We start from the raw sequence: 25211 nt of genomic DNA on the forward strand, positions 1-25211 counted from the left end.
AAGTCTGCCTTTATATCTGCTACTGGGGCAAGTAGCTCACTCATAAGTTCTTTAAGATTCTCTCCTCTTTTCTCTGGCACCCCTTGGAAGCGCAGGACCATATTAGCCTTATCCATTTGTACCTGCAGCATCTGGTCTTCCAAAGATACAGTTTTCTTTTCCAATTTTTGCACTTTTTTCCTCACTATCTGTGTTGTCTCAGCCATTTCCTTTACTTTCTCAGCATCCTGCTTCATTACTTGAATCAAATCCATTATTTGCGTTTGTTGTGCAGTAATGCTTGTTGTCACAACTTGCAGCTGCTTTTGTTGTGCAGTAATATTCGCTGTTACAACAGACATCTGTTCTTTAAAGACATTGAGCTGTTCCAGCAGAGGGCGCATGACCTCTGTCATCGCCTTCGTCGTCTCACTGGTCGTTTCCGGCACCTTCGGGGACTCTAGTTTCGCTTTTAAAAGTTTCTCTTTGTCTCTGTCCCTCTTCCCCGCCATCTTTTTCTCGTTTGTTTGCTTTCGCAATAAATTTTAAAGTCTCTGAATATGCGCTTATCTGTATAGCTTGATGAATGAGTACTTCTGGGCAATTTCTTGTTTATTCTTCCACTCCCTCCCCTTTCACTCAACGATTTATGGACATGGGAGGCGTCCCTCCCACCACTCGCTTCTGCCGTTTCGCCGCTTCGGGTAAGGAGTGTATTTTCGTTTAAAAATCAGTTCTCATTTGACTCACGTTCATAGTTGGTCTTCCGACCCCTCTTCATTCATCATTTTAATGCCTGATCTCCTGAACTTGATCCGGCTAGCTTCACTTGTACCATCAGGTCTCTCAGCTGGACGGACCACTGGAGCAAGGGGGAGCCTCGATTCCCTGGCATTCGGCCAGAGAAGAGGCTACCCCCTCAAAGCTCCTTGGCCAGGTACCCTTCCCCGGGCTCCTGGGGGGGGTTACGAGCCTGCTCACCCCCTCCGTCTGCCATAGCACGGAGACACCCCCGGGAGGTCCGGGAGGTCCGGGAGGTGAGTCCGTGAGCGTGCTGCCATCAACCGGAAGTCCCGGTAGATTGATTATCCATGTAAAGTGAATTTCAGAAGAAAGCTAGCATGTCAGAACAAGACTTCTGACCTAACCTCTTTTTTTCTTTCTTTTTTTTTGGCATTCAGAGTATAGGATTTAAAAAAAAATTGAACTCATCAGTATAGTCAAGGCACAGGTGCTTTCACACCTGCTGTATGTGGGAACCAGGGCAGCATTTCAGCTGAGAATGTAGCGGAAATGATTAGATAATCTGCAGGTATTTGAAAATGGTAGTGGCAGCTAATCTGTATTATAAGGGGTTATGATGACCATGTTTATTTTAGCTTGTTTTCTCTGTTCTCGTTCTTTAGCATCTAACTTGAAAGAGGACCAAAAATCTCGCATAGAAAAGAATCTGATTAAAGTTCTTATGGTAAGTAGGCAAAACTTAGATTCTTTGCAGTAATTCTCAATGACCTGCAAGTTCTGCACCTAGAATGTTTGAGTAAAATCTTCTTCTTTTGAATCCAGAATGAGAGCCCAGATCCAGAACCTGACTGTGATGCTACTTCTGTGAAAAGTTCACAGAAGTTGTGGGCTGACAGAGTCTCTCTGGCTGGCAATAATATCTTTACAATAGAAGTGCAGGACTTCGTTCCATTTGGTATGTATCAAAGCTTTTATCATCCCAGATGTAATATTTAAATGCACCATCTACATAGCGAATGGCAAAATAGAGAAATACGTATTTTAATTCTGTAGCAGTCCAACTGTTAAATTTTTGGTGGAAAATTAAAGTAAGAACTGTGCAAGCCCTGCGAGATTTGACTTAATAGAGTGTGCTGGCATTTTTGAAAACATGAAGCTGCTTTACGCTGAGTGAGGCCATTTTGTTAGTACTGTCTACTGTAGCTGGCAGCTGCTCTCCAGGGTCTCAGGGTGAGCATTTCACATTCCCTGCCTGATCTTTGTAACTGGAAATGTTGGGGATTGAACCTGAGAGCTTTTGCAGGGGAAGAAGAGAAGAGATTGGATTTATACTCCGCCCTTCACTGCCCGAAGAAGTGTCAGAGTGGCTTACAGTCTCTTCCCCCTCATACACAACAGACACCCTGTGAGGTAGGTGGGGCTGAGAGAGCTCTGAGAGAACTGCTCATGAGAGAACAGCTCTGAAATAACTTTTAACTGACCCAAGGTCACACCAGGAGCTTCATGTGGAGGAGTGGGGAATCAAATTAACCACTACACTACACCAAAGGTAAAGGTAAAGGTTCCCTTGCTCAAAAGCCAGTCGAATTCGACTCTAGGGTTGCGGTGCTCATCTCCGTTTCAAAGCCGAAGAGCCAGCACTGTCCGAAGACATTTCCATGGTCATGTGGCCGGCATGACTAAACACCAAGGTGCACAGAACGCTGTTACCTTCCCACTGAAGTGGTACCTATTTATCTACTTGCAATTTCTTACTTTCGAACTGCTAGGTTGGCAGGAGCTGGAACTAGAGACGGGAGCTCACTCCGTAATGCAGCACACTCGGGTCTCGAACTGCTGAACTACCGACCTTCCACAGCCTGCAGTTCAGCGTCTTAACCACTTGAGCCACCGCAGCTCCACACTATACCAAACTGTACACCAAACCACTACACTACACCACTACACCAAACTGGCACTACACCAAAGCAGATGATCTACCACTGAGCCACAGCCCCTCCCCAGTTTTTCAATTGAAATCCATCTGTGCTATTTAAAAAGATTTTAAAAAGACATTTTAAGCTCTTGTATAAAGTTTTCTTTCCAAAGGAATTATATATAAGAGATTCTAGTATACTCATTGGTGCTGGAGCTGTAGAGATAACTGGGCTTTCCTGTTTTGTGGATCATTAAAAATGGTGCAAAAACTCCACAGCTCCCTTTTTTAGTGATGAACTAAGATGTAGATGTAGAAATGAGAAGGGAGCACTCACTGGAGAAGACCCTGATGCTGGGAAAGATTGAAGGTCAAAGAAGATGGGGGCGGCAAAGGATGAGATGGTTAGACAGTGTCAGAGATGTAACGAACATGAAATTGAGCCAACTTCAGAGGACGGCGGAAGACAGGAGGGCCTGGCGGGATCTGGTCCATGGGGTCGCGAAGAGTCAGACTCGACTGTGCGACTGAACAACAACAACAGCAGCAAAAGCTGTAGAAGATCCAGGTTCAAAGTCCCCATTGCCATGAAGCTTACTGAGTGAGCTCAGCCCCAGTCAGTAACTCTCAGCTGAACCTAGTTCACAAGGTTGTTGTGAGGCTAAAATGGAAGAGCCTGGGGTGTATGCTGCCCTGCGTTCTTTTGAAGAAGGGTGGGGGTGATAATGCTGAACAGGTAAGTTTTGTGTTTGGGAAAATCCACAGTTCACTCAAAACTTAGCTTGGTGCCTGAGAGCGGTCTGTTTCCTATACAGGGAAAGACGGAAACGACTGTGTGCATAGGTGGTACTGCAGGGTTCCTTGATGGGCCTTGATATAAAATGTGACCAGCTGTTGCCAGCTGTAGGAGCTGCTGCTGCACAAATTACAAGGAAACCTCTGTTTGCAGCGTGTCAAACTAATGTCTTGGGTTGCAGGAGTCAAATCAGAGTTCACATGCTCTGTGTCCTCAGTTAGGAAGAAATAACAAAGCAGTCCATAGTCTCTCTTAATTGTACATATTATCTGTGCAAACATACCTGACTTTGTACAAATCTAATGTTTTGTGTTTGGTTTGTCTAGAACTGACATGTTTAGTTTTGATGTAGGGGACCTAACGTGAAACATGACGTCTTCAGTTAAGTTCATTAACGTGGGCTGTTTCTGTTCCAAATTTTAGTACAGTGCAAAGCAAGATTTCTTGCTCCAAGTTTCCATGTTGACACCCCAGTTCAGTTTGACATATTCTTGAAAGCTGATTGTCCTCATCCTCTCCGGTTTTCTAAACTATGTGTCGGTTTCAACAATCAGGTAATATTTTAAAAATAGACTTTTAAGTGAGAGTCCTCTCTTTAATAAGGTGGACACATTTATTGCATTTTCCCAGCCATTTTAATGCTGCAGCATGTCAGGAGCCAGAACCCCACTTTAATGTGGGTGTTTTTCATGGTGTCTTGTGTAGAGAGGGTGGCACTGACGGTGGCCACCTGGACTCACAGCCCTGCTGCACCCCCAGGGGCCCATTCCGTCTCCTTTTGGGCCTTGAAAGGGTGGGTGGAACTCTGGGGCCAGAGTGGAGGGAAGATTTCTTCCCTTTGGTCTTTCCTTAGAGAACAAACTGGGACCTGCCTGATTTGGGATCAAGAGAGTTCATTGTTTTGAAAATTTGAGTGCTTTTCAGTCTTATTTCCATTTTAGTGTTTAGCAACGGTATCACTAAGCACAGAAATAACTATAATTTTGTTGTTGTTCAGTCGCACAGTCGAGTCCGACTCTTCGCGACCCCATGGATCATCTCCCGCCAGGCCCTCCTGTCTTCCGCCGTCCTCTGAAGTTGGCTCAATTTCATGTTCGTTGCATCGATGACACTGTCCAACCATCTCATCCTTTGCCGGCCCCGTCTTCTTTGACCTTCAATCTTTCCCAGCATCAGGGTCTTCTCCAGGAAGTGCTCCCTTCTCATTTGGTGGCCAAAGTATTTGAGCGTTTTTCCAAAGCTTGTTATTACATGCATATATTGTAACTTCTTCTAAGCCACTTCTTAATTTGTAAACTGTTGATGTGTTTTAAATAACTGATATTTTCCTGTAAAGTGCTATTTGTGGTTTGATTGTGGGAGCACTCACTGGAGAAGACCCTGATGCTGGGAAAGCCTGAAGGTAAAAGAAGAAGGGGACGGCAAAGGATGAACATGAAATTAAGCAAATTCCGGAGCACGACGGAAGATAGGAGGGCCTGGTGTGATGTGGTCCATGGGGTCGCAAAGAGTCGGACTCAACTGTGCGATTAAACAACAACAAACAGTTCTAAAGAACTGTAGATTGTATACACTTAGAAGAAAACTATTCTGTTTGAAAATGCGTATTCTGAACAACAAAATTTATAGAAAGAATGGTCAGGTCTTACGTTACATCTAGCGATGCAGATTTTGCTGTACTCCTATCAGATTTCTGGAAAAAATGTTTAATGTATAATTTTCCACCTTGTCTTTTGCCGTAGGAATACAACCAGTATTGTGTGGTGGAAGAAGTGTATCAGAAAAATGAACTGTTCACACAGGGAATGCTGTGCCTTACCCCTGGTAAAACAAAGACGTTCTTTTTCAAGTTTGTAGCAAAAACTGAGGATGTGGGAAAGAAGATTGAGGTAAGCCCTTAACCTCTATTCGAAATGTTATCTAAAAAACACATAGTGATAAAAATGATTGTTCAGGAATGGGTTAACGCTGAAAGGTTGATCAGATGGTATACTGGTATATCAGTATATACCAGTATAGATGGTATATCAGAAGGCAGATAAGATCAGGTGCGGAGGGCCATTGCCTCATAGCAATATTGTGAGTCATGATGTTGTACCAGGGTAGCAGAATGCACTATGTAACTGAACTAGTGGAAGGCTTTGTGTCTATTCATTGTGGATAGCAAAGAGATGAAACAAGGGTTCTGAGTGTCCACACACACACACACAAACAAAACTATTGAGCCTGAGACTGCATCTCTGCGTCTACTTGAGAATCTTCTATCAGACTTCATTAAATAAGCAAAGGATCTTGCAAGTTTGGCATGTTTTTTGAGTCTATCACTTAAACTCCGAAACCACTTGCATTTTTATTTCTGAGATCCAGACCAGGCTGTCATGCACACATTTTAGATGTGTTTCAAAAGAATCTCACAGGCAGGGTGGTGGTTTCTCTCTTAAATAAATACTAATGTAGGAGGCGATTCTGTGTGTCTCTGGGATGCATACGTTAAAACGAACTGCAGGAGAAAATCCCAGTCAGTACGTGTCTGTCTTTCAGATCACTTCAGTGGATTTGATTCTGGGTAGTGAGAATGGCAGGTGTGTGATCTTGAACTGGCGTGGAGGAGGAGGGGATGCAGCTTCTTCTCAAGAGGCGCTGCTGGCAGCTCGCTCCTTCAGACGGCGGCCCAAACTCCCAGAGGGTGAAATCCATTGGGAAAGTCTGACTGTTCAGACAAGCACTATGTAAGTAGAAACAACCTGACAGCAGACACCGAGTTTGATACATAGAATAGTCTGGGGGTGTTTCCAATCACACAAGGTTTTATTTACTGTGATGTATGCAGCTGAAGGAGCTGCGGTGGCTCAAGTGGTTAAGACGCTGAACTGCAGGCTGTGGAAGGTCGGTAGTTCAGCAGTTTGAGACCCGAGTGTGCCGCGTGATAGAGTGAGCTCCCGTCTTTAGTTCCAGCTCCTGCCAACCTAGCAGTTCGAAAGCAAGAAATTGCAAGTAGATAAATAGGTACCACTTCAGTGGGAAGGTAACAGCGTTCCGTGCGCCTTGGTGTTTAGTCATGCCAGCCACATGACCACGGAAATGTCTTCGGACAGCGTTGGCTCTTCGGCTTTGAAACTGAGATGAGCACCGCAACCCTAGAGTCGGATTCGACTGGCTTTCGAGCAAGGGAACCTTTACCTTTATGCAGCTGATGTCTTCAGTTGCTATGGTACTATGATCCTTTCCCCCCAAGAGTACTTAAGCAAAGACCTCTTTTATACAGTGAGATAATGAGAGTGCACTAAAAAGTCTCTAATAGCATACTAAACATTGTTTTTGACACACAGACTAATTTTCATGGTGTTTAAGCCACCGTCTGCATAAACACTTAGCCATACGGGTAATTTTTAAAGCCGTTCTGATTTAAGATGGCATGCCCATTGACTCTGTGGTCTCACACTGATGGGGGTGAAAAATCAATCTTCTTTGGGATCTTTCCAAACTGCAGTTTCCATTCAGGAGTTTCCTCATCCTTCTTTTGAGTTTTGCCTTTGCTCACATCCGAGAATGGTGGAGTTTTGACCTAGTTCCCATCCCTGCCACATACTTGCTGAGAGGCCATGAGCAAGTTACTCACTTGAAGGTGCACTTTGTAAAGCTGGAGCACGGAGGGCTTCATAGTGGCACTGTAAAAATAAGAGAGGGACTGAAAAGCATGCAGTCATATGTTTTTCTCGTCATGTAGTAGCACGGCACAGGGCCCTGTGAGCTCCTGGCGTTAGGCCAGGGGAAAAACCCAAACCACCACCTTATGCCTCCTTTCTTCAGTGAGAGCCAGTCCTGTCCTCCTGCATGTGGGATAGCACCTGAATTGGCTTTGCTGCCTCCCAAGCACAGGAGAAGTGCCTATGAAACAACCATATAAGGTTCTCTTTGGCAGGGGATGGACAGACAAGGGTAGTGGGAACAAAGTGACTTGGCCTCCTGCATCCCATGGTCAGCATCCCGAGGTCCATGGCAACATGTGCATCCACCTAGGATTGCTGCAGTTTGTACAGCTGTAAAGGTGTGGAAGGAGAGGTGCTGATTGGAGGGGTCCTGAGAGGCCCGTGGAAGACAAAGCTGCTCTTCCACCCTGCTTCCCTGCACTACAGTGTGTCACAGGCAGAGACTTGTGCGCTGCAACAGCCACAGCAGCAGATAGAACCAGTTTGTAAGAGCGTTAAGCAACAGCCAGCAGTTGGCCTTTCTCTCTCTCTCTCTCTTTTTTTAATTGAAGGATCATTTCCAGAGTGCCAAACATTTCTGTCCAGCTCAAACATGAGCCTCCCGCCCTTATGAATGAAATGTACTGTTTGAGTGTCACAATCCAGTCACACGAGAAGACCGTTGCCAAAGATGTAAAGCTCACGGCCGGCTTAAAACCAGGTACTCATTACTGAAGTGCTGTTGGCTCAGAATCTGCATAAGGATAAAAGGTTTCGTTGTGTAAAGGAGAAAGGGGGGGGGGGAAAGCCACTCCCTTCTTCCATAGGTTTTAAGACATGACAATTAGACAGGACTAGTGATGGAAGAAGACAAGAAAATGCATCCAGTGATAATAAAAGTTGGATCCCACTTGATTTGCTACTGGCATTATCGTTAACTCAGTAGTGCTGACTTTCTAGCTGATTCCTGGGTATTTATATGAAGAAGCAAGGTGTAAATAATTTTAAAAGTTTGAATCCAGACTCTGCCATGGCAGCTTGCTGGGTGACCTTGAGCCTGTCACACACACTCAGCCTAACCTGCCTCACAGGGTTGTTGTGAGGGTAAAATGGAGGAGAGGAGAATGATGTAAGCCGCTTTGGTTCCCTCTTGGGGAGAAAGGTTAGGTATAAATGAAATAAGTAATAATTAATAATATGCTCATTTTGGAAAGGCAGCAAAGGAAATCTGCCTGTATATGATTTTCCTTTAACACCTGCAAGTTTATCCTCAGCTGTTATAAACGAGAACAGATTTTTGTAGATGTGTTCCTTCAGAGGCAAAAAGGTGGCACTGTAGAAAGTAATCACTTTGGCACACAAAATCATAGGTTGGGTTGGATCTAGACCAGTGCTGGCACAGGAATTTCAGCTCATGGGGCATGACTTTTCTGCCTCCCCTGACAGCCCAAAATGCCCCCCCCCCCAATATCTTGTTCCTCGGGGTCCCTCTTCCAGTTACAATATGGGGGGGGGGCATTTTGGACTGCTGTGGGAGGGGGGGAGGCAGAAAGATGAGTGCTCTGTGGGCGGAGATCCTTGCACATGTGGGATCAGTTTTGAAGGTACGCTGAAGTTTGCAGTGTGTATATATAAACAGAAGTAATGTAGACTTCTCCCTTGATCAAAGCCATTGTTCTTTGGATGTAGCTTAGAGAAAGGGGGTGGGGGGAGAGCTTCCATGTCCCTGTTGAAGTAACGTTGGCATTGAATACTCAATTAAGAACAGCAACAGAACAGGAAGCTGAATATTAAGAAGATCATGTGTTGCATCTTCTAGAGCTGCCTTGAAACAGGATCAGCCCATGGACTAAGAACTATCTAAGGATACGTGTGGTAATCCAGAAGTTGTGTGCTTAAAAACAAAAACAAAACAAAAAAACCCTTTGATATTCTGTCTGTGTGTAAAAATACTAAATCTGTACAATAATGTGGCTTTGCAGAATTTAAGCTTATATAAGCCATATTTCGAGGTGGACATGTTATCTCTGTTCGGTCATTTGAACTGCATTTGGGTAACACAGATAGCATGAAATATTTCCTAGTGACCATATATAAATGCTTCACAAATATTACTGGTGACCACCTAAACAAATAATCAGAACGTTCTTCATTCCAGGCCAAGATGCAAACCTAACTCAAAAAACTCACGTGACACTAAATGGAACAGAAATATGTGACGATTCATTTCCTGCTTTACTTCCTGATATCCCTATAGGAGACTTGCAGCCAGGTGAAAAGGTAAGCTAACGTTGTTTGTGGTTAACAGCCCCTGTAGGATGTTTTGCTTAACATGTATGAAAATACAGTAATGTAGCTACTTAGCATGTGCGTATTTCAAAGATATAGTACTCTACTTAACTGCATGTAAATTCTTTAAGATTTGAGGGCATTTAATGCAACTAACATTTTCTTGTTTTGTAGCTAATATTTTTCTCCAAAATTATATTTATCAGTGGCTGAGATTTCAGTTTTGCTTAGTTTTTTCAAAAGCAGCCATGGAAAACTGATGGATTAGTTTGTGTACAGAGTTTAGAAAGACCTGCAAATGCTTCTGGTTGTAAATTCTTGCTCTTTAAAGGTCTTTTATACATTGTGGTCTCACGATTACTGCTTCTTTTCTCTTTCTTTCAAAGCTGGAAAAGACTGTGTATATTCACTGTGGAATGGTTGGTACCAGAATGTTTCTTGTATATGTTTCCTATTTAGTGAGTACGACCATTGAAGGAAAAGAGATCCTCTGCAAGTGTCACAGGGTATGTTAAAGTAATTGGAACCATATGTGTTTAATGGGGATTCTAAAAATATAATAATGAGTACATTACATTTATTCTGTCATAATGAGTATCATGAGCAGCATGCTTGTGTAACTTCTGTCGATCTCCAGGGTTTTGCTGCTGTTAATGTGTTCAGCTCTGCATGCTGGGTAAGAATGGGTGGTTTAGCTTGGAACCCTAAGGAAGGAATTCTTACAGCACAAGAGTGAATTTGGTTTGATGATTTCTATGCAGTTATCACCGTCTCTAATGTTGTCTGCTCTTAATGAAGCAAAAAAGTTTCTGTAGGAATAAGTATCTGCCTATTTGCCCTCTAGATTGATGAAGTTGTTTATAGGAGCTGGTACACTGGCTTCTAATTCCACATCCACACTTCCTCTAGGCTGGAGCACGGGATGTCTGAAGGATGTACTTATATTTTTTATGGTGGCCAATTCATATTCTGCAAGCCTCTTTCCTAGATTATTTATAAAATTTAAAATTTAAAAAACAGTCAGTAGCTATAAGTCGAAACAGCAGCAAAAAATAAAATCGGGAAGGGGGACACATTCACGATATCTGGGGAGTTTCCTCAATACAAGTAATGAACTTGTGGATGAGCAGGAGCGTTCAGCCTTGAAGCAAATGTGACAGCCTCAATTGATGTGGAAATACTCTTAATTGGTTCAGTGGATGCAGCCACTTATCACCCCCTGTTGTCAATATATTGCACCATCAACCAAACAGTAGCCCTTCATATTTTGGTTTTCTTATTTGTTCCCAGTCGAATTTGTCTATGTTCATTTTCTCTAATACAGGGTACCATTTATCCATGGGGCTAAGCTGGTGATACTCAACATGTGTAGTATTTGTCCAGGATGAGATTTTCTCTTGTAGGAAAAAATCCCAGACTTTGTGCAACCATTGTAGATGCAATCAATAAAATGGTTTATCACCTCTAAGAGCCAGTTTGGTGTAGTGATTAGGAGTGCGGACTCTAATCTGGGAGAACTGGGTTTGATTCCCCACTCCTCCACATGCAGCTGTTGGCGTGACTTTGGGTCAGTCACAGTTATCTCAGAGCTGTTCTGGAAAGAGCAGTACTCGAGAGAGCTCTCGCAGCCCCACCTACCTCACAGGGTGTCTGTTGTGGGGAGGGGAAGGAGATTATAAACCACTCTGGTACTCCTTCGGGTACTGAAGGGCAGAGTATAAATCCAATCTCTCCTCTTCTTCTAAAAATTCAGCTTCTTTCATGAAATTGGTATTGTTATTGTTCCCAGAAATGCTAAACTTCCTAACGTTATAGGAGTGAAAACCAAGCAGGCATGAAGGGGAAGAGTATAACCCGGTTGGACAAAGGTGTGCATAAAATGAAACCTCCATCCATTCTCACAGATATGATCATCACATTTGTAAATAGAGTGGTGATTCCTGTGGAGAGGTGCAGAAAACTGGAGATTGTACTTCTTTAAATGCAGTTTAGCTAAAGGAGGGCAAAGTTCAAAAAGCACAGAAAGCAGCTGGGGTAGATAAGGTTTCTGAACACTTGTGAAAGGAGATTTCAGCTCCTGGAAGCTTGTGCCCATATATCAGGGGTCATTTCATAGAAAAAGAGCTAGGGGAACTCATTAGCATAACTCATTAACATATGCCACACCCCCTGACATCAGGGGCCCGGCGGTGGACCTGCAAGGACAGCGGGAGTGCGAGGAAGCCCCGCCAAGGCCCTCCCTGGCCCCAGGCAGTCAGGGGTGGGGAGAGGCGGGGAGGAAGCAACTTACCCTCCCTCTTCTCCTGCCTCCTCCTGGCTGAATGAGGGCTGGAAGCGGGGCGGCCGGAAGCAGGGGGCGGGGCTTCGTCATGTGCCCCGCCCCCTGCACCTCACCCGGAGGAACTGTGTTCCCCCGCGTTCCCCCCCGAAATGACCTCTGCCATATATTGCTGGTCTACAGAACTTACGACCCATCTCCCTGAATGCAGCCCACCAGTCGTGTGTCTCAGCCTAGCGAGTGTTCAGCAGTTCCTCTGTGTTTACAGTCTATGTAAGATACGAGACTCGAGGCAGCAGGTGAACACAAAGTCAGAAGAACCAGAACGAGACAAGCAATGGAGCAAGAGGCTCCTTTTTAAACAGTCCGGGCTTGGCAAGCCACGCCCACATGTCAGATAAGATCCAATCAAATACAGTACATAAAGACCAATCACTTTGCTTCCCTCAAGCGCATACATTCTGTTCCATACATAACAGTCTAGCAGTCAGCAAAGCGAGGGATCAGTTGCTTTGCCATCTGTGGCTGATGAAGCAAGTACAGCTGAAGGGGTCAGGAGCTGTAGAAGTCTGATGAGTCACTTGCAGAGCTGGACCTGATGCTGGAATACCTGAGTGGTCCAAACTGGGGCAGGTTGATGAAGCCGCTATGGATTATTTGCTTCATTTATACACTACAGCTTACTGTGTACTTCTCATCTCCATTTTATCCTCACGACAACCCAGTGGAGTAGGTTAGACTGTGTGAGACTGACCCAAGGTCATCCAGCAAGCTTCTCTTGCAGAGCGAGGATTCAAACTCAGGTCTTCCAGATCCTAGTTCAGCATTCTAACTACTACACCACACTGGCTCCCGTTATTGGTATCATAACTATGGCTGATTAGGTTTTACAAGCTGTTTACTCTGTTGAGAAAGCAAATTTATTTGGGGGGAATGGAGTAAATTGAATAGTGTTTTTAATCAGATCAGGCAACCCGAGGACTATTTCTGCTCTGATATCGACTTTAAACAGGAAAGAGGTAGTTGAGCATATGTCTTTGAAACTTCTTGTCATCCGTGTGAACTTTAGGAAGAGGGAGGAGTTGTGGAGAAGGATTTTCTTTCGTATACTTAATATTGGGCTATAAAACAAGGAATGGAACATAATTTTATTCCTCTCTGTGCAGGATGAGACTGTTACCATAGAGACTGTGTTTCCATTTGATGTTGCTGTTAAATTCGTCTCTGCTAAGGTATGGGATAGAAACCTGCTTGAAAACATAGCTTGAAAAGTCAGGGTCAGAACACTAAGCTACAACCTATCCATTGTTTCTCTTCTCGGTAGTTCGAGCATTTAGATAAAGTCTTTTCAGACATACCATTTTTATTGATGACCGACATCCTCAGTACTTCACCTTGGGCCCTTACGATTGTAACCAGCCAGCTGCAGCTTTCTCCTTCTATGATGCCAGCGGACCAGCTAGAATCTTACGTGGAGAATGGTGAGAAGTGAACGGCACTGGGAAGAAATTTATATTTTAGAAGAAACTCAATCATATTTTGATTATTTAAATGCGTGTGCAGGAGAGTAGGTGTGTTCAACATTGTATTAAAACAGAGTAGGAGATGGGGAGGTTAAGCGAGTATCCCTGTAAGGGACTCTGCCTGCATGTCCCTCCACCATCAAGTCAGCTTGCTGCGCAGTGACTGCACGTGCTTCTGTGGTAAGTGAGTTTATCCTTGCCTCTGTGTGGGCTGGGTTGGTCTCAGCAGATCCTGCCTCTGTGCAGTAATTGGACTTGATGATTTTGGAGACCTTGATTAGTCTGTACTTCTGAGATGAGATGACCATTTAGTGGATACCTGTGTGTGTACTTTATATGATATGCAGCTGAGTCTCCACGTTTTTGTGGGGGAACGGGAGGATGAGGGAAAGGAAATTCTGTACACATACATGTACTCTGGTTTTCATATAATATTTAGTGTAGGGGTCCACAACATTTTACAATTAAAGAGGCAAAAAATATCAAAATTCAGAGCAAAGGATTAAAAAAGAGTCCATACATTTTACATTACAAACTTTGTACAAATCAACACTATTGATTTTTACATGTTGGTTAATGGTCCATAGTGTGTCTGCAGCCCAGACACTAGTTGTTGCAAGTCCTTTACTGGGAAGGCCCACACTAAACAGCTATTTTGGGTTCCATACCAAGCCACAGGTTGCAGTCCCCTGATTTAGTGTGTTTACTATGTTGTGCTTGTTCATGTGCCCGTGTAATATACAGTGGCTTGAATCTATAACAGTGTGCAGGCAGCAAGATAAATGGATGTACCACAGTTCTGTTCGTGCAAGATCTTATGTGACACCTAGCGCTTTCCTCCCAATATAGTGGGGGTACCATAAGCTTGACTTAGCACTAGCGGCTACTGCAGTCTTTTCTCATATTTCTGCTTGCACAAGAGCTCTGGCACAAGCAGAAATTTTGCACTGGAATGACCCCAACCCAATGTGTGCATATGAAATGTAGTTGCAAATGTGGTCTGTCTGAGCAAATTCTTTTAACTTTTGTCTGAACTGACATTTCTGTTAGTTGTTTTACAGACCGGAGAGAGTGCTAGTGAGTGTTTCTGCCTACGATGCCCACCGGTCTCTAGCGGACAGACTGGAGTGGCTACTGGAAGTTATGCAGTCTCCTGGAAGAGGTAAATATTCTCCAAGGGTGACTGTGAATTTTTTCTCATTACTGAGCAGTACAGAAGCGTCCTAGAATTCACCTCCCCATGTGCCATTTACCCAAAACAAGGAAGGCTTGGCCATGCTGTCTTATATTTTCAGCCAGATCTCCTGTGCCCATCAAATATCCTCCTCTTATCTATACTCCCCCCACACACACCTACACACACAGCCTAATCAGGGGAGCTACTACGTACGGACATACTGGGTATGTAACTTCCAGGTTTATTTATTTATTCAATTTATTCCCTACCCTCCCTGCCGTGGCAGGCTCAGGGCGGCTTACATGAAATTCCATATATAAATACAATTAAAACCAAGCATAAAACAACATTCTTTAATAATCATCCTAAAGTGCTGGAACATGATCTAATAAAGTGTGAGAATAAAGGTTTCAGTTAGCAGTACAACTAAAGGTGACAATACAGTCTTGATCGTATTCTCACACCAGCTTAGTTTATTCAGCTTGCTTATGCGGCGAGTACAGGCTGTAGGTAGTAAAATCAGGGCACAGGGCCGTTCCCAGATGTTTAGTGCGGCTCCTCAGTCAAAGGCCTGGTGGAAGAGCTACGTCTTGCCGGCCCTGCGGAACTGTAAAAGGTGTTCAGATGTTCAGACAAGGCAGGTTAGGAGGTGTTGCTCATATTAGACCAAGGAATATGTGCAACTGCTTTTTCTTAGAGGAGCAACAATGCACTCTAAGGGTCTTAGCAGAAGGCAGTAGGAATAATTTCAATAATATAGATCAGATACTGCTGAAGAGTGGAATCGCCATTGGGTGGAATTCTGACTGGATTTCGATAGAATCCACAGTGTGTAATTATTTGGGTGGGGAAAGAGACCCGTCAGATTCTTCAGTAGGTCATGCGTGGCTTCTAAAGGGGTCACTGTTGCCTAGAGGCAACGTTTTGGTCTGCACAATATAGCTTAGAAATTCCCCTGTTGTCCCCAGCCTTCACAGTCGTGCAGAAGTGGGGAGAACATCAGAAGAACCCTGCTGGATCATCTGGTCCATCTAGTGGTCCATCTAGTCCAGCATTCCATTTCACACACTGGCCAACCTCTAGAGGGCCAACAGCCGGGCATGGGGGCCTTGCCCTTGCCCTGGTGTTGCCTCCTGGCACTGGTATTCAGAGGTTTACTGCCTCTGAATGTGGAGGCTCCCTTCAGTCACCATGGCTAGATGCCACAGGTAGTAGCCTGTCATAGAAGCCATCTGCCCAGAAGTGCAGAATTGTTCATAGATATACTCCAGACACTGCCATGTGACTATCAATGTCTACTTTTGCCTGGACATAGTGTAGGCTCTCCTTCCAACTCTAATGTCTCTGTAAGGGCCATAAGGAGACTACAGTCAGAATGAGGCATACTGAAGCCTTTGTAGAGGCCTTTATTCAGAATTTATGGGGAAGGTCCGGTGAAGCCTCCAGGGACCTTCTGACTTCCACTAAGCCCATGTTTCAGGCATATAGTGTGTCAGGGGAATTCAGACAGGCTCCCTGATCTTGCTGTAGATCTTCTGTTCCAGGTTTTGCTCTGCCTTGCTGGAAAGATTTCTGCCTGAAATTGATGCTTTTTCTCTGAGTTTTGAATATTAAAAAAATTTACAGATACAGACTTGTTGCTTCTACAAGGCTAAGATTGTAATCAGAATGTACAACAGTAGAGATTACTGTGGCAGTGGCCAATTTTTTAGTTGATGTGATAAGAGTGAAAAACGTGGGAAACTCCGTTTTATGATTTTATAATTATCTTAGACTTTTAGCTGATTGTGTCATGTACTGTCTCTGATTTTAATGTTGTATATGCCATTAAAGGTCTATTGATTGATTGATTGATTGTAATCAGAATGGAGTAGAAGAAAGTTATTTTGAGTATTAAAGCTGAAGAAAAAGAAAGAGCAGTGTTCCCTGACTAACTCTCCTCCCATTTATTTTTGTGTCCTTGATCACTTTTAGATTAAACGTCATCATCAGTTATAGGGTTGTCGAGCCAGTCCTGTCTGTCTTCCAGGCTTGGCCCTGTGTGCTTTTTCTGTCTCACGCATTTCACCTAACACACTGATTTCCATTTGAACTGCTAAAACGAGGTTTCTGTTACCTACAGCCGATACAGGGGTTTTTTTTCATACTTTTTGTACTTTGTTATTTTTTTTAAAAAGGAGCTCAGCGGCGAAGAGCATACCTGTTAGGACTGTGATCACACTCCCTCACGTGATTGCAGAAGGCATCCCACTCCATGTTAACGCAGGTAATGTAAACGTGTCATGTCTTGCTCTGTTTAGGAGGCTGAGTCCCTGAAAGGTCATAGCAGGGTAACACTTTTATTCTGAGAAGACTTCATGAATACGTCCTTTATTGCCACAGCTCAGGGGACAAAGCACAAAGCTTTCTCCCTTTGCCTCCCCCTTTTTCCAGGTCTCTCCCATTATACTCTAAAGACTCTGAAGTACTCTCACCTGTCATTCCCATGTCTCAAAAGTAATACGAGGAGATGAACCAGGTACTCTTAGCCCACAATCTGCACTCCTCCTAGATGGATGACGGTTCCGCATTGTGCCGTGCGTTCCCAGCATATCTAGCATTTTCACAAGAAGACACATCATTTCCTTAGTTGCAGTGACCTCTTGAGCATCACTGACTCTCCCGGGAATAAAATTCACAAGAACTTTGCTGGAGTATTTGCTCGCTTGGATTTTTTTTAATCACACCCTCTGTCCCAGGAGCACATGATAGGCTGAGCGAAAATGACTGGTCCAAGATAATCAGCGCTGACCTGGATAGGCTAGCCTGATCTCTTCATATTTCAGAAGCTAAGCAGGGTCGGCCCTGGTTAGGGCTTGGATGCGAGACCACCAAGGAAGTCCAGAGTCGCTATGCAGAGCCAGGCAATGGCAACCCACATCTCTTGCCTTGAAAACCCCGCGGGGGTCACCATACGTGTGCTGCAACTTGACGGCAAAAGGGGAGGGGGAAATTACCCACCAAGCTTTCATACCTTAGCAAGGGGGTTGCGCTATTCAAAGCACACCGTCCTTGCTTTTTGCAAGTCACCCCTTACTATTTTAAGTCTGATAGCAGCCCAAAAACAAAGGCCCTGTATTTCTGCCAGTATATGACTTCTACCAACCATTGAGGTTGCCAACTCTTTTTTTTTTTTTTCCCCTGGCAAGGGAAGGGTCTGAAATTTCCACACTGTTCCAAATTGCTTCAGAAGCAATTTTTTGAATGGTGTGGAGAACTGTAGCAGGTAGAGAGAGGCGAAAAGGTGGAGCTTGCTGATTTTAGGACCCAGTTCATTGGGACTCTTATAGTTTGATTTTACATTTTTTAGCAGGGCTGTGTGTATATGTGTAACACAGGGCACTTAATCTTGATGGGATTACAGTGGATGGTAGGTTGATTAGCCAGGCTCCTGATGTCCATTGACTTTGCCAGAGCAGTGAGGTGTCTTAAGTGCCCTTTACATTTTTGAGACAAAATGCTGAATTTAGCTATCCCAGTTCCATTTTCTCTAATCCACACTGTGATGCTTTTTTAACTTAATGCTAGTAGGTGACACATGAATGACAGGTGGAATTTGCCTTGCAGCACTTCAGCAAGTCTGTGTTGGAGGAGAGAACTGCTTTGTATTTTTCTTCAGCCCTACTTCACATCATAGTCTCTGCATGGTTACTTCTGTTTTGATTATTTCCCTCAAGCATTGTTTTAAAAACACGAAAGCCATTTACTTGGTTTGCGAGGCATGTAATAATAATTAGCGTTAATATATTCTTGCTAACTTGAGATCAAAACAACTGAAATGGAAGTGTGAACTCTGTGTGTGCGCTTTCTTTCCCAAAGATCTGCCCTCATTTGGTCGAGTCAGAGAATCCTTACCTGTAAAATATCACCTGCAGAATAAGACTAATATAGTTCAGGACTTGGAAGTGTCAGTGGAACCGAGCGATGCCTTCATGTTTTCTGGTCTTAAGCAGGTATGGGCTGTGACTTGATTAATGTAGAATATTGGAAGTCTGTGTTAGATGTTTTCAGATGTCATGACTGGTGCATTTGGACTATGGACAATGTAAAAAGAATTATGTAGCTAATTTATGTGTCAAAACAAATCTGCATCTGCATTCCCTGTGAAACAAAGACTATGGAAGACCACAAGCAACACCCACTGTTAGGAATCCATGGAGTCATTTTTTGTTAGTCCAACACATTAAGGCAGCATAACTGTATGGTTGTGATTGACGTTGGTAATAAAATCTTTTAATTGAAACTTGAGTTCAGAATTCTTGTTTGCCATCCTTCAGTTACTTGTATTTGTTGGGGCGAAGGAACTTGCAGTTTGACGAGCTGTTTTTCAAAAATGCATCATGAACCCAGCTGTGCTTTTCTGGCTTGCAAAAAGATGTTTAAAGCATGTAAAATGTCCTTACACCAGATTAAAAAGCTAGAGAATAAAATTTGCATCTGCAGTACTAACCACATTGTGTCATATGTGTGAATTGGCCCCAGATATCCAAGCACCTCAAGGGAACTGGACTTCTGGCTGCTCCTGATTAAATTTGGTATGCCGCGGGAGGGGAAGATACCCAGAAAACCAAAACCTTACTTGTGTACTACAGTATAAAAGGCAATTTGGGTTTTGCGTAGGAGGCTGTTAATTTTTATTAATTCATTAGTGATTCCCTGGATACATGTAAGCCTTTGTACATTACTGTTCCTGCCTAGCTATAAGGTTGATATTGTGAGGACAATATTGAATAGAAGGGGAGGAGAGGTTGGGGAATTGTGAATGTAAATTAAGAGTCTTCTATAATAATAGTATCTCAAAGACACTTTGATTATATTTATACTAAAATGTATAAAATGGGCTTTCTGGATTGTGTCCTGTATTCAAGCTAAGGAAAGACTCTAATCAAAGCCCCTGTACTTTTTTTTTTTGGTGTTTTTAGATAAGGTTGCGAATTCTTCCTGGCACTGAACAGGAAATGTTGTACAACTTCTACCCTCTCATGGCTGGTTATCAGCAATTACCATCACTCAACATCAACCTGTTACGGTTTCCTCATTTCACTAACCAGCTGCTTAGACGATTTATCCCAACACACATTTTTGTGAAGGTAAGGTGGCTCAAGTGGTTAAGACGCTGAACTGCAGGCTGTGGAAGGTCAGTAGTTCAGCGGTTCAAGACCCGGGTGCCGCAAGACAGGGTGAGCTCCTGTCTCTAGTTCCAGCTCCTGCCAACCTAGCAGTTCGAAAGCAAGAAATTGCAAGTAGATAAATAGGTACCACTTCGGTGGGAAGGTAACAGCGTTCCGTGCGCCTTGGTGTTTAGTCATGCCGGCCACATGACCACGGAAACGTCTTCGGACAGCGCTGGCTCTTCGGCTTTGAAACGGAGATGAGCACCGCAACCCTAGAGTCGGATTCGACTGGCTTTCGAGCAAGGGAACCTTTACCTTTACCTTAAGGCATAATAATGACAGCAAGACCATTCAAAGTTCTTCCAGCAATGCTTCATTCTTAAAGACCGAAAATGCTTGTATAGTCAACCTGCCTTAGACTCTTAAAAGCCAATGCAACAGCTAACTGAGAGTTATGGAATGTAATAGCAAAGCTTACAATTTGCCTAAACGCTCGGTTGGATGGAGATTTTGTTGGCTGCATTAGGAGCATTTTAAAATTTGGTTGCTAAGACAACTCCTTGTATTAAGGGCAGCTGATGTTTTGCTGGAAGACCCAACATGCATTCGATCTTATACAATGGAATTAGTGAATGGATATCGTTTTTCCCACCCCAGATTTTGTGACAAGAAAGTAATTCCCTTTTATTTTAAACCTTCATGCACGCTATGTTGCTACTACTGTGAAGAAAGGGCATGTCAGTGGCCGAGGAAGAGATCTGTCCAGACAGAGTTAATTAAGTCCCTGAAAAATGTGATGCTTCTTTTGTGAACTACACAGTAAAAACCAAACTAATCCTCCCTTCATTGCAAACAGTTGCTCTGTACTTAATTGCAGCACAGCCAACAGGAATGGGTGTTGCTCATAAACTTTTGACAATCAATATACCTTTTATCCAGCTTGTCAACTATACTTGCTGCTAGGGAGAGGCGTGATCCCACTGCCTCCAGGGGAAAGAAGCTGTGAGCTTACCCAGGACTTAAATCCTAATCTCTCTGTGGCTGTATTCAGCCTAAACTACTTTACAGAAAAAAAACTGAGCCTTTTTCCTTCAGGGACCCTATTTCATTCTTTCTTTGGCTCTAAAGGAAACGCAGTTCAGAGAACTGGAGTGGTGGACTGTGCCAGACCAGATAGTGTGTAGCACTCAGCGTTCCCTCACCCCTGGTGTAATGGTGTGTCTGTGTAGCTAGCACCTTATTCATTTTTATTTATGTCCATTATTTATAGTCTGCCTTTCACACTGAGACGCGAGGCAGACTATACAGTCGACAGGATGGGACATCCAGTAGTGCAATAGAGTTTGGGTTGCAGAAATGTGAAAACAAGCAGAAGTCTGAAACAGCTGGAAACAGGACATAACCATTTAAACAGGGCCTGTTAAATGAAGCAAAGATTAGAAAGTTAGAGCATGCTCAGAGCAGCAGACGGTACGTGGTAGTATAGTTTGCAGTTTCTATGCCTTTTCCAAAGCCTCTTTCTGAATCATTTCATTACAGCGGAACCCTGTTACCTGTGTAAAAAGAATCCTGAAAAATCCAGTTTTGCATAGGTTGCAGAAGGCCAGGGGAGTGGGGGCCTTCCTGACCTCATCAAGCCGGTTATCCGTTCTAACACTGAGACACTGAAACTCGAGGCAGACTATACAATCAACAGGATGGGACACCCAGTAGTGCAGTAGAGTTTGGGTTGCAGAAATGTGAAAACAAGCAGAAGTCTGAAACAGCTGGAAACAGGACATAACCATTTAAACAGGGCCTGTTAAATGAAGCAAAGATTAGAAAGTTAGAGCATGCTCAGAGCAGCAGACGGTACATGGTAGTATAGTTTGCAGTTTCTATGCCTTTTCCAAAGCATCTTTCTGAATCATTTCATTACAGTGGAACCCTATTACCTGTGTAAAAAGAATCCTGAAAAATTCAGATTTGCATAGGTTGCAGAAGGCCAGGGGAGTGGGGGCCTTCCTGACCTCATCAAGCCGGCCATTCCATAAGCTGGGAGGCCACAACAGAGAATGCAAGGGGTACCGGCATGGTTTGCAGGGTAGCACCTGCAGAAGGCCCTGCTCAGATGAACAAAGCTATCATGGCAGAGCATAGGGGGAGATGTGGTCCTGCAGATATGAGGGTGCAGGGCCATGAAGGGACTTTGCATGTGATAGCCAGTACCTTGAATTAATAACTGGTGCAGGCAGGCAGTGGACTGCAGAATGGAGTAATACGATAGGAGCCAGGCTGCAGCATTCTGCTCCAGCTGACTTCTCTGAATTGACTTCAAGGGGAGATCTAGGTAGAAGGGCATTACAGTCGTGTAGACCTGATGTTAACCATGGCATGGATTCAGGTGGCCAGATTGGCAGTGTCAAGGTAGGGTGCCATCTTGCAGGCTAGACTGAGCTGTAAGACAGTTTCCTTCTCTAGCAGCAATGCTGGATCCATTATGATTCCTAGGCTCTTAACCAAGTCAGCAGGGGTCAACTGAACCTCCTCAGAAGGAAGGAAGAGCATCTTTCTGAATCATTTCATTACAGTGGAACCCTATTACCTGTGTAAAAAGAATCCTGAAAAATTCAGAGTTTTGCAGAAACCTGGGAGAGTGGGTGTTTCAAAAATTCATACTTTAGACAATTAGTAAGATCAGGATTATGCAGTTACGTCGTGTAGACCTGATGTTAACCATGGCATGGATTCAGGTGGCCAGATTGGCAGTGTCAAGGTAGGGTGCCATCTTGTAGGCTAGACTGAGTTGTAAGACTCTGTTTTTTGCAGCTGCAGACGATTTCCTTCTCTAGCAGCAATGCTGGATCCGTTATGATTCCTAGGCTCTTAACCAAGTCAGCAGGGGTCAACTGAACCTCCTCAGAAGGAAGGAAGCACAATGTTCTTCAAGATCTCTGTCTGCCCAGCCAGCATCACTTCCCTCTTGTCTGGGTTCAGTTTCAGTTTGTTCACTTCTTAGCCATTTGAACACAGCCATTTAAGTGTTTGTGCGCTGGTGCGACAAGATTAAGAGCTGGGCTGTCCCCTGTCACATTAACAGGAGAGAAGATCAGATTGAAATACAATTACGAACAGTGAATTTAAGTATTAAAGAAGTGGAACTTTGCTGAGTTATGTGTGTTTGTGTGTGATATCTAGTGGTGGTTGTAGTCACTTCAGTTTTATGTTACTTTTAACCAACTTGAGTTGCAACTTGCAGTTGATGGTGCAGGGGGGCGTGTAAGAAGTAAATGTATTTTAGGAAATTACTAGCTGGGCCTTTCCACCCCATGCAACACCCTCTGGTAACTGCAACATCCTCTGGTAGCTGTCTTCTGCCTTTTCAGATTCTGGATCTGATTCCTAAAAGGGGCTGGAATGATTTGTGATTGTGCTATAAAGTTTCCATTTGTACGGCACCCTTCAGTCCCTTCTGCAAAACGACGAGGGCAGTAGATGAAAACCCTGTTTACTGCTCAAAGAATGTATTGATAGGAACCCACAAAAAGTGGGATGTCCTGAAGTACAGACGGCGTCTGTCTTGTGTGTATCTCTGTCTGCCTCTCTGGAGGGAAATACAGACCACCGGTAGCCAAACGGTTCTTTTCTTGCCTGGAGCCCTCACAGAGTCTGTCTCCATTTCATTTTGCTTAGAGACAGACAGGCTCCTACCAGATCTGCTTGGTTCCGCCTCCAAGTTATTTGAGGATAAGTCATCAGAAAGCTTATTTTGTTTTTTGTTTTTATTTATTTATAAATTCAATGTATAGTCCTCCTTCCAGGGAGTGCTCCCTTCTCATTGGGTGGCCAAAGTATTTGAGCTTCAGTTTCATTATCTGGCCTTCCAGGGAACAGTCAGGGTTGATTTCTTTTAGGATTTAGGAAGTCTTAGGTGTAGACTTCCCTTTTTCTACCCCCAAATTATCTACCATGCTGCTGGGGACTGATGTGATGGGGGAGTTATTGCAGCTGTTCTTCCATGCCTCCACCCGCCCCCCAGTGCATTTTTAGGGGCAGAGTTCTTCTCTGGGTTGGATTTACCCTCAAAGCTCGAGAAGAATTCAGCAGCCGGGAAGTTTGTCTCCCTTTCCAAGCTGGTGATGCTCCTACTGTGAACCCATGAACTTAGAAGAAGAAGTGAAGAGATTGGATTTATACCCCGCCCTTCACTACCCAAAGGAGTCTCAGAGCGGGTCCTGCTTCTTGTTTCTTTATAATAGATTGAGAGTGGTGGGGATTACTTCCATTTAAATGCAATAAAGAATTAATGATCATATGGCAGTGGGTATATTAAAGGGACAGAACTCTGAGAAAGATATTCAAAGTGACAATAGACTGCGTTGGATTTTCAGCTGCAGGCTATGTGGATTCTAAAATACCTGAAGCTATTTAAACCTTAAATTGTTTTGATTTCTTTCTCCCCGCCTTCTAAAGCCACAAGGCCGCCAAGCAGATAACGCTTCAATTGCTGCTGCGTAGCTGAGGATCCACACACTTAAGGGGAAACCAGAATCTTGCACAGAATATACAGAACTCTGGCTTTTTCAAATTCTAGCTTTGCTCAAGCTATTAATTAAAAAGGACTTTGTGTTTTGAGATTGGAAACAACTGTTGTCAGATCTAACGGAACTTAAGTCTTAATTGTGATGCTAATAAATATGCAGGTAAGAGTCAGTGCTTTATTTAACAGGATTAAATGTTTTCTTTTGCCTTTTCTGAAAGTTAAATGGAAGTATTATTTATTATGGATATGGAATATTTTGACAGTATGGATGATAACTTGGCCAAAAAGAAGAAATCTCATTTTGTTCATTCACGCTGTCCTGTGGTGCAGTGGTCTGTGGGTTTTGTTGTTATGGAGGGGTGTGTGTGTTAAATTTTATAGCATTGAAAGTGCTGTTTCTTGTAGAACCTCATTTTAGTGCCACTCTGTATGCCATGTAAAGAACAGGGAACAGGATACAGTCAAATTCCTATTGGCTTCGGGCAACCCAAGCACATGTTTTGAATGAACAAATGTAATTAATGAAGTATCTAATGGTGCTTGGGAAGTTACTGGCTATTAGTATCACTGTAGTAACTGTTAAGCTGTTTCCAAGGTGTCTCCCCCGCCCTACAGCTGAAAGAGGCAAAGATACTGAAGTGGGAGAATCCCATGACAATAAGATAATTTATAACTGCACAGCCTTAGAGGCAAATCCAGGTTTGTTTGGGCTCACCAGTTCCTAATAGTTGTAGTTTCCTTGGCCTGGGGGATTCTTGCTTATAACGTTTTGGTGGTAGTATGGCACCCATTGTGTTGTCAAGGGGCTGTGTGTCTAAGAACTGCGGGTCCCCCTGTGTAACTTAAATATTCCCATTGTCATTGGATTCTATTAGATTTCTCTCCCACAGAATAGGTAGGTCTTTAAGATAAGGAAGTTAATCATTGCATGTGTGAAACTGCATACTTGGAGTTTAGCAGTTCAGTACAGGGCAGTGACTGGCTCCAATAATACTTGCTGCTGTGAGCTGTAGTTATGAACTTTAAATGGAAATAATGGGGAAAGGGCCACTTACCCTGCAGTATCATCGACTCTTGGACAAAAGTGGTTGGATTTGCTTTTTAACTAAAGTTCATCAGGATGGTTCTGCGTAAAGAACGTTAAAG

General features: G+C 43.6%; 1 protein-coding gene across 1 annotated transcript in view; it reads left to right on the forward strand.

Annotated features, from left to right (window-relative positions):
- TRAPPC11 (trafficking protein particle complex 11) overlaps nucleotides 1-25211 on the forward strand; it is a 43476-nt gene extending 18265 nt beyond the window's left edge. The window contains exons 16-30 of the mRNA XM_015426967.1: nucleotides 1386-1447; nucleotides 1546-1678; nucleotides 3858-3988; nucleotides 5177-5323; nucleotides 5976-6163; nucleotides 7696-7844; nucleotides 9282-9403; nucleotides 9799-9918; nucleotides 12857-12922; nucleotides 13015-13171; nucleotides 14264-14375; nucleotides 16568-16656; nucleotides 18249-18382; nucleotides 19352-19519; nucleotides 23996-25211. Coding sequence (XP_015282453.1) covers nucleotides 1386-1447; nucleotides 1546-1678; nucleotides 3858-3988; nucleotides 5177-5323; nucleotides 5976-6163; nucleotides 7696-7844; nucleotides 9282-9403; nucleotides 9799-9918; nucleotides 12857-12922; nucleotides 13015-13171; nucleotides 14264-14375; nucleotides 16568-16656; nucleotides 18249-18382; nucleotides 19352-19519; nucleotides 23996-24040 — 1823 coding nt within the window. The 3' untranslated portion in view covers nucleotides 24041-25211. The remainder of the gene's footprint in view (nucleotides 1-1385; nucleotides 1448-1545; nucleotides 1679-3857; nucleotides 3989-5176; nucleotides 5324-5975; nucleotides 6164-7695; nucleotides 7845-9281; nucleotides 9404-9798; nucleotides 9919-12856; nucleotides 12923-13014; nucleotides 13172-14263; nucleotides 14376-16567; nucleotides 16657-18248; nucleotides 18383-19351; nucleotides 19520-23995) is intronic.

The sequence above is a fragment of the Gekko japonicus genome, unplaced genomic scaffold (assembly GCF_001447785.1).
Source record: "Gekko japonicus isolate JY-2015 unplaced genomic scaffold, Gekko_japonicus_V1.1 scaffold185, whole genome shotgun sequence".
Lineage (NCBI taxonomy): Eukaryota > Metazoa > Chordata > Lepidosauria > Squamata > Gekkonidae > Gekko > Gekko japonicus.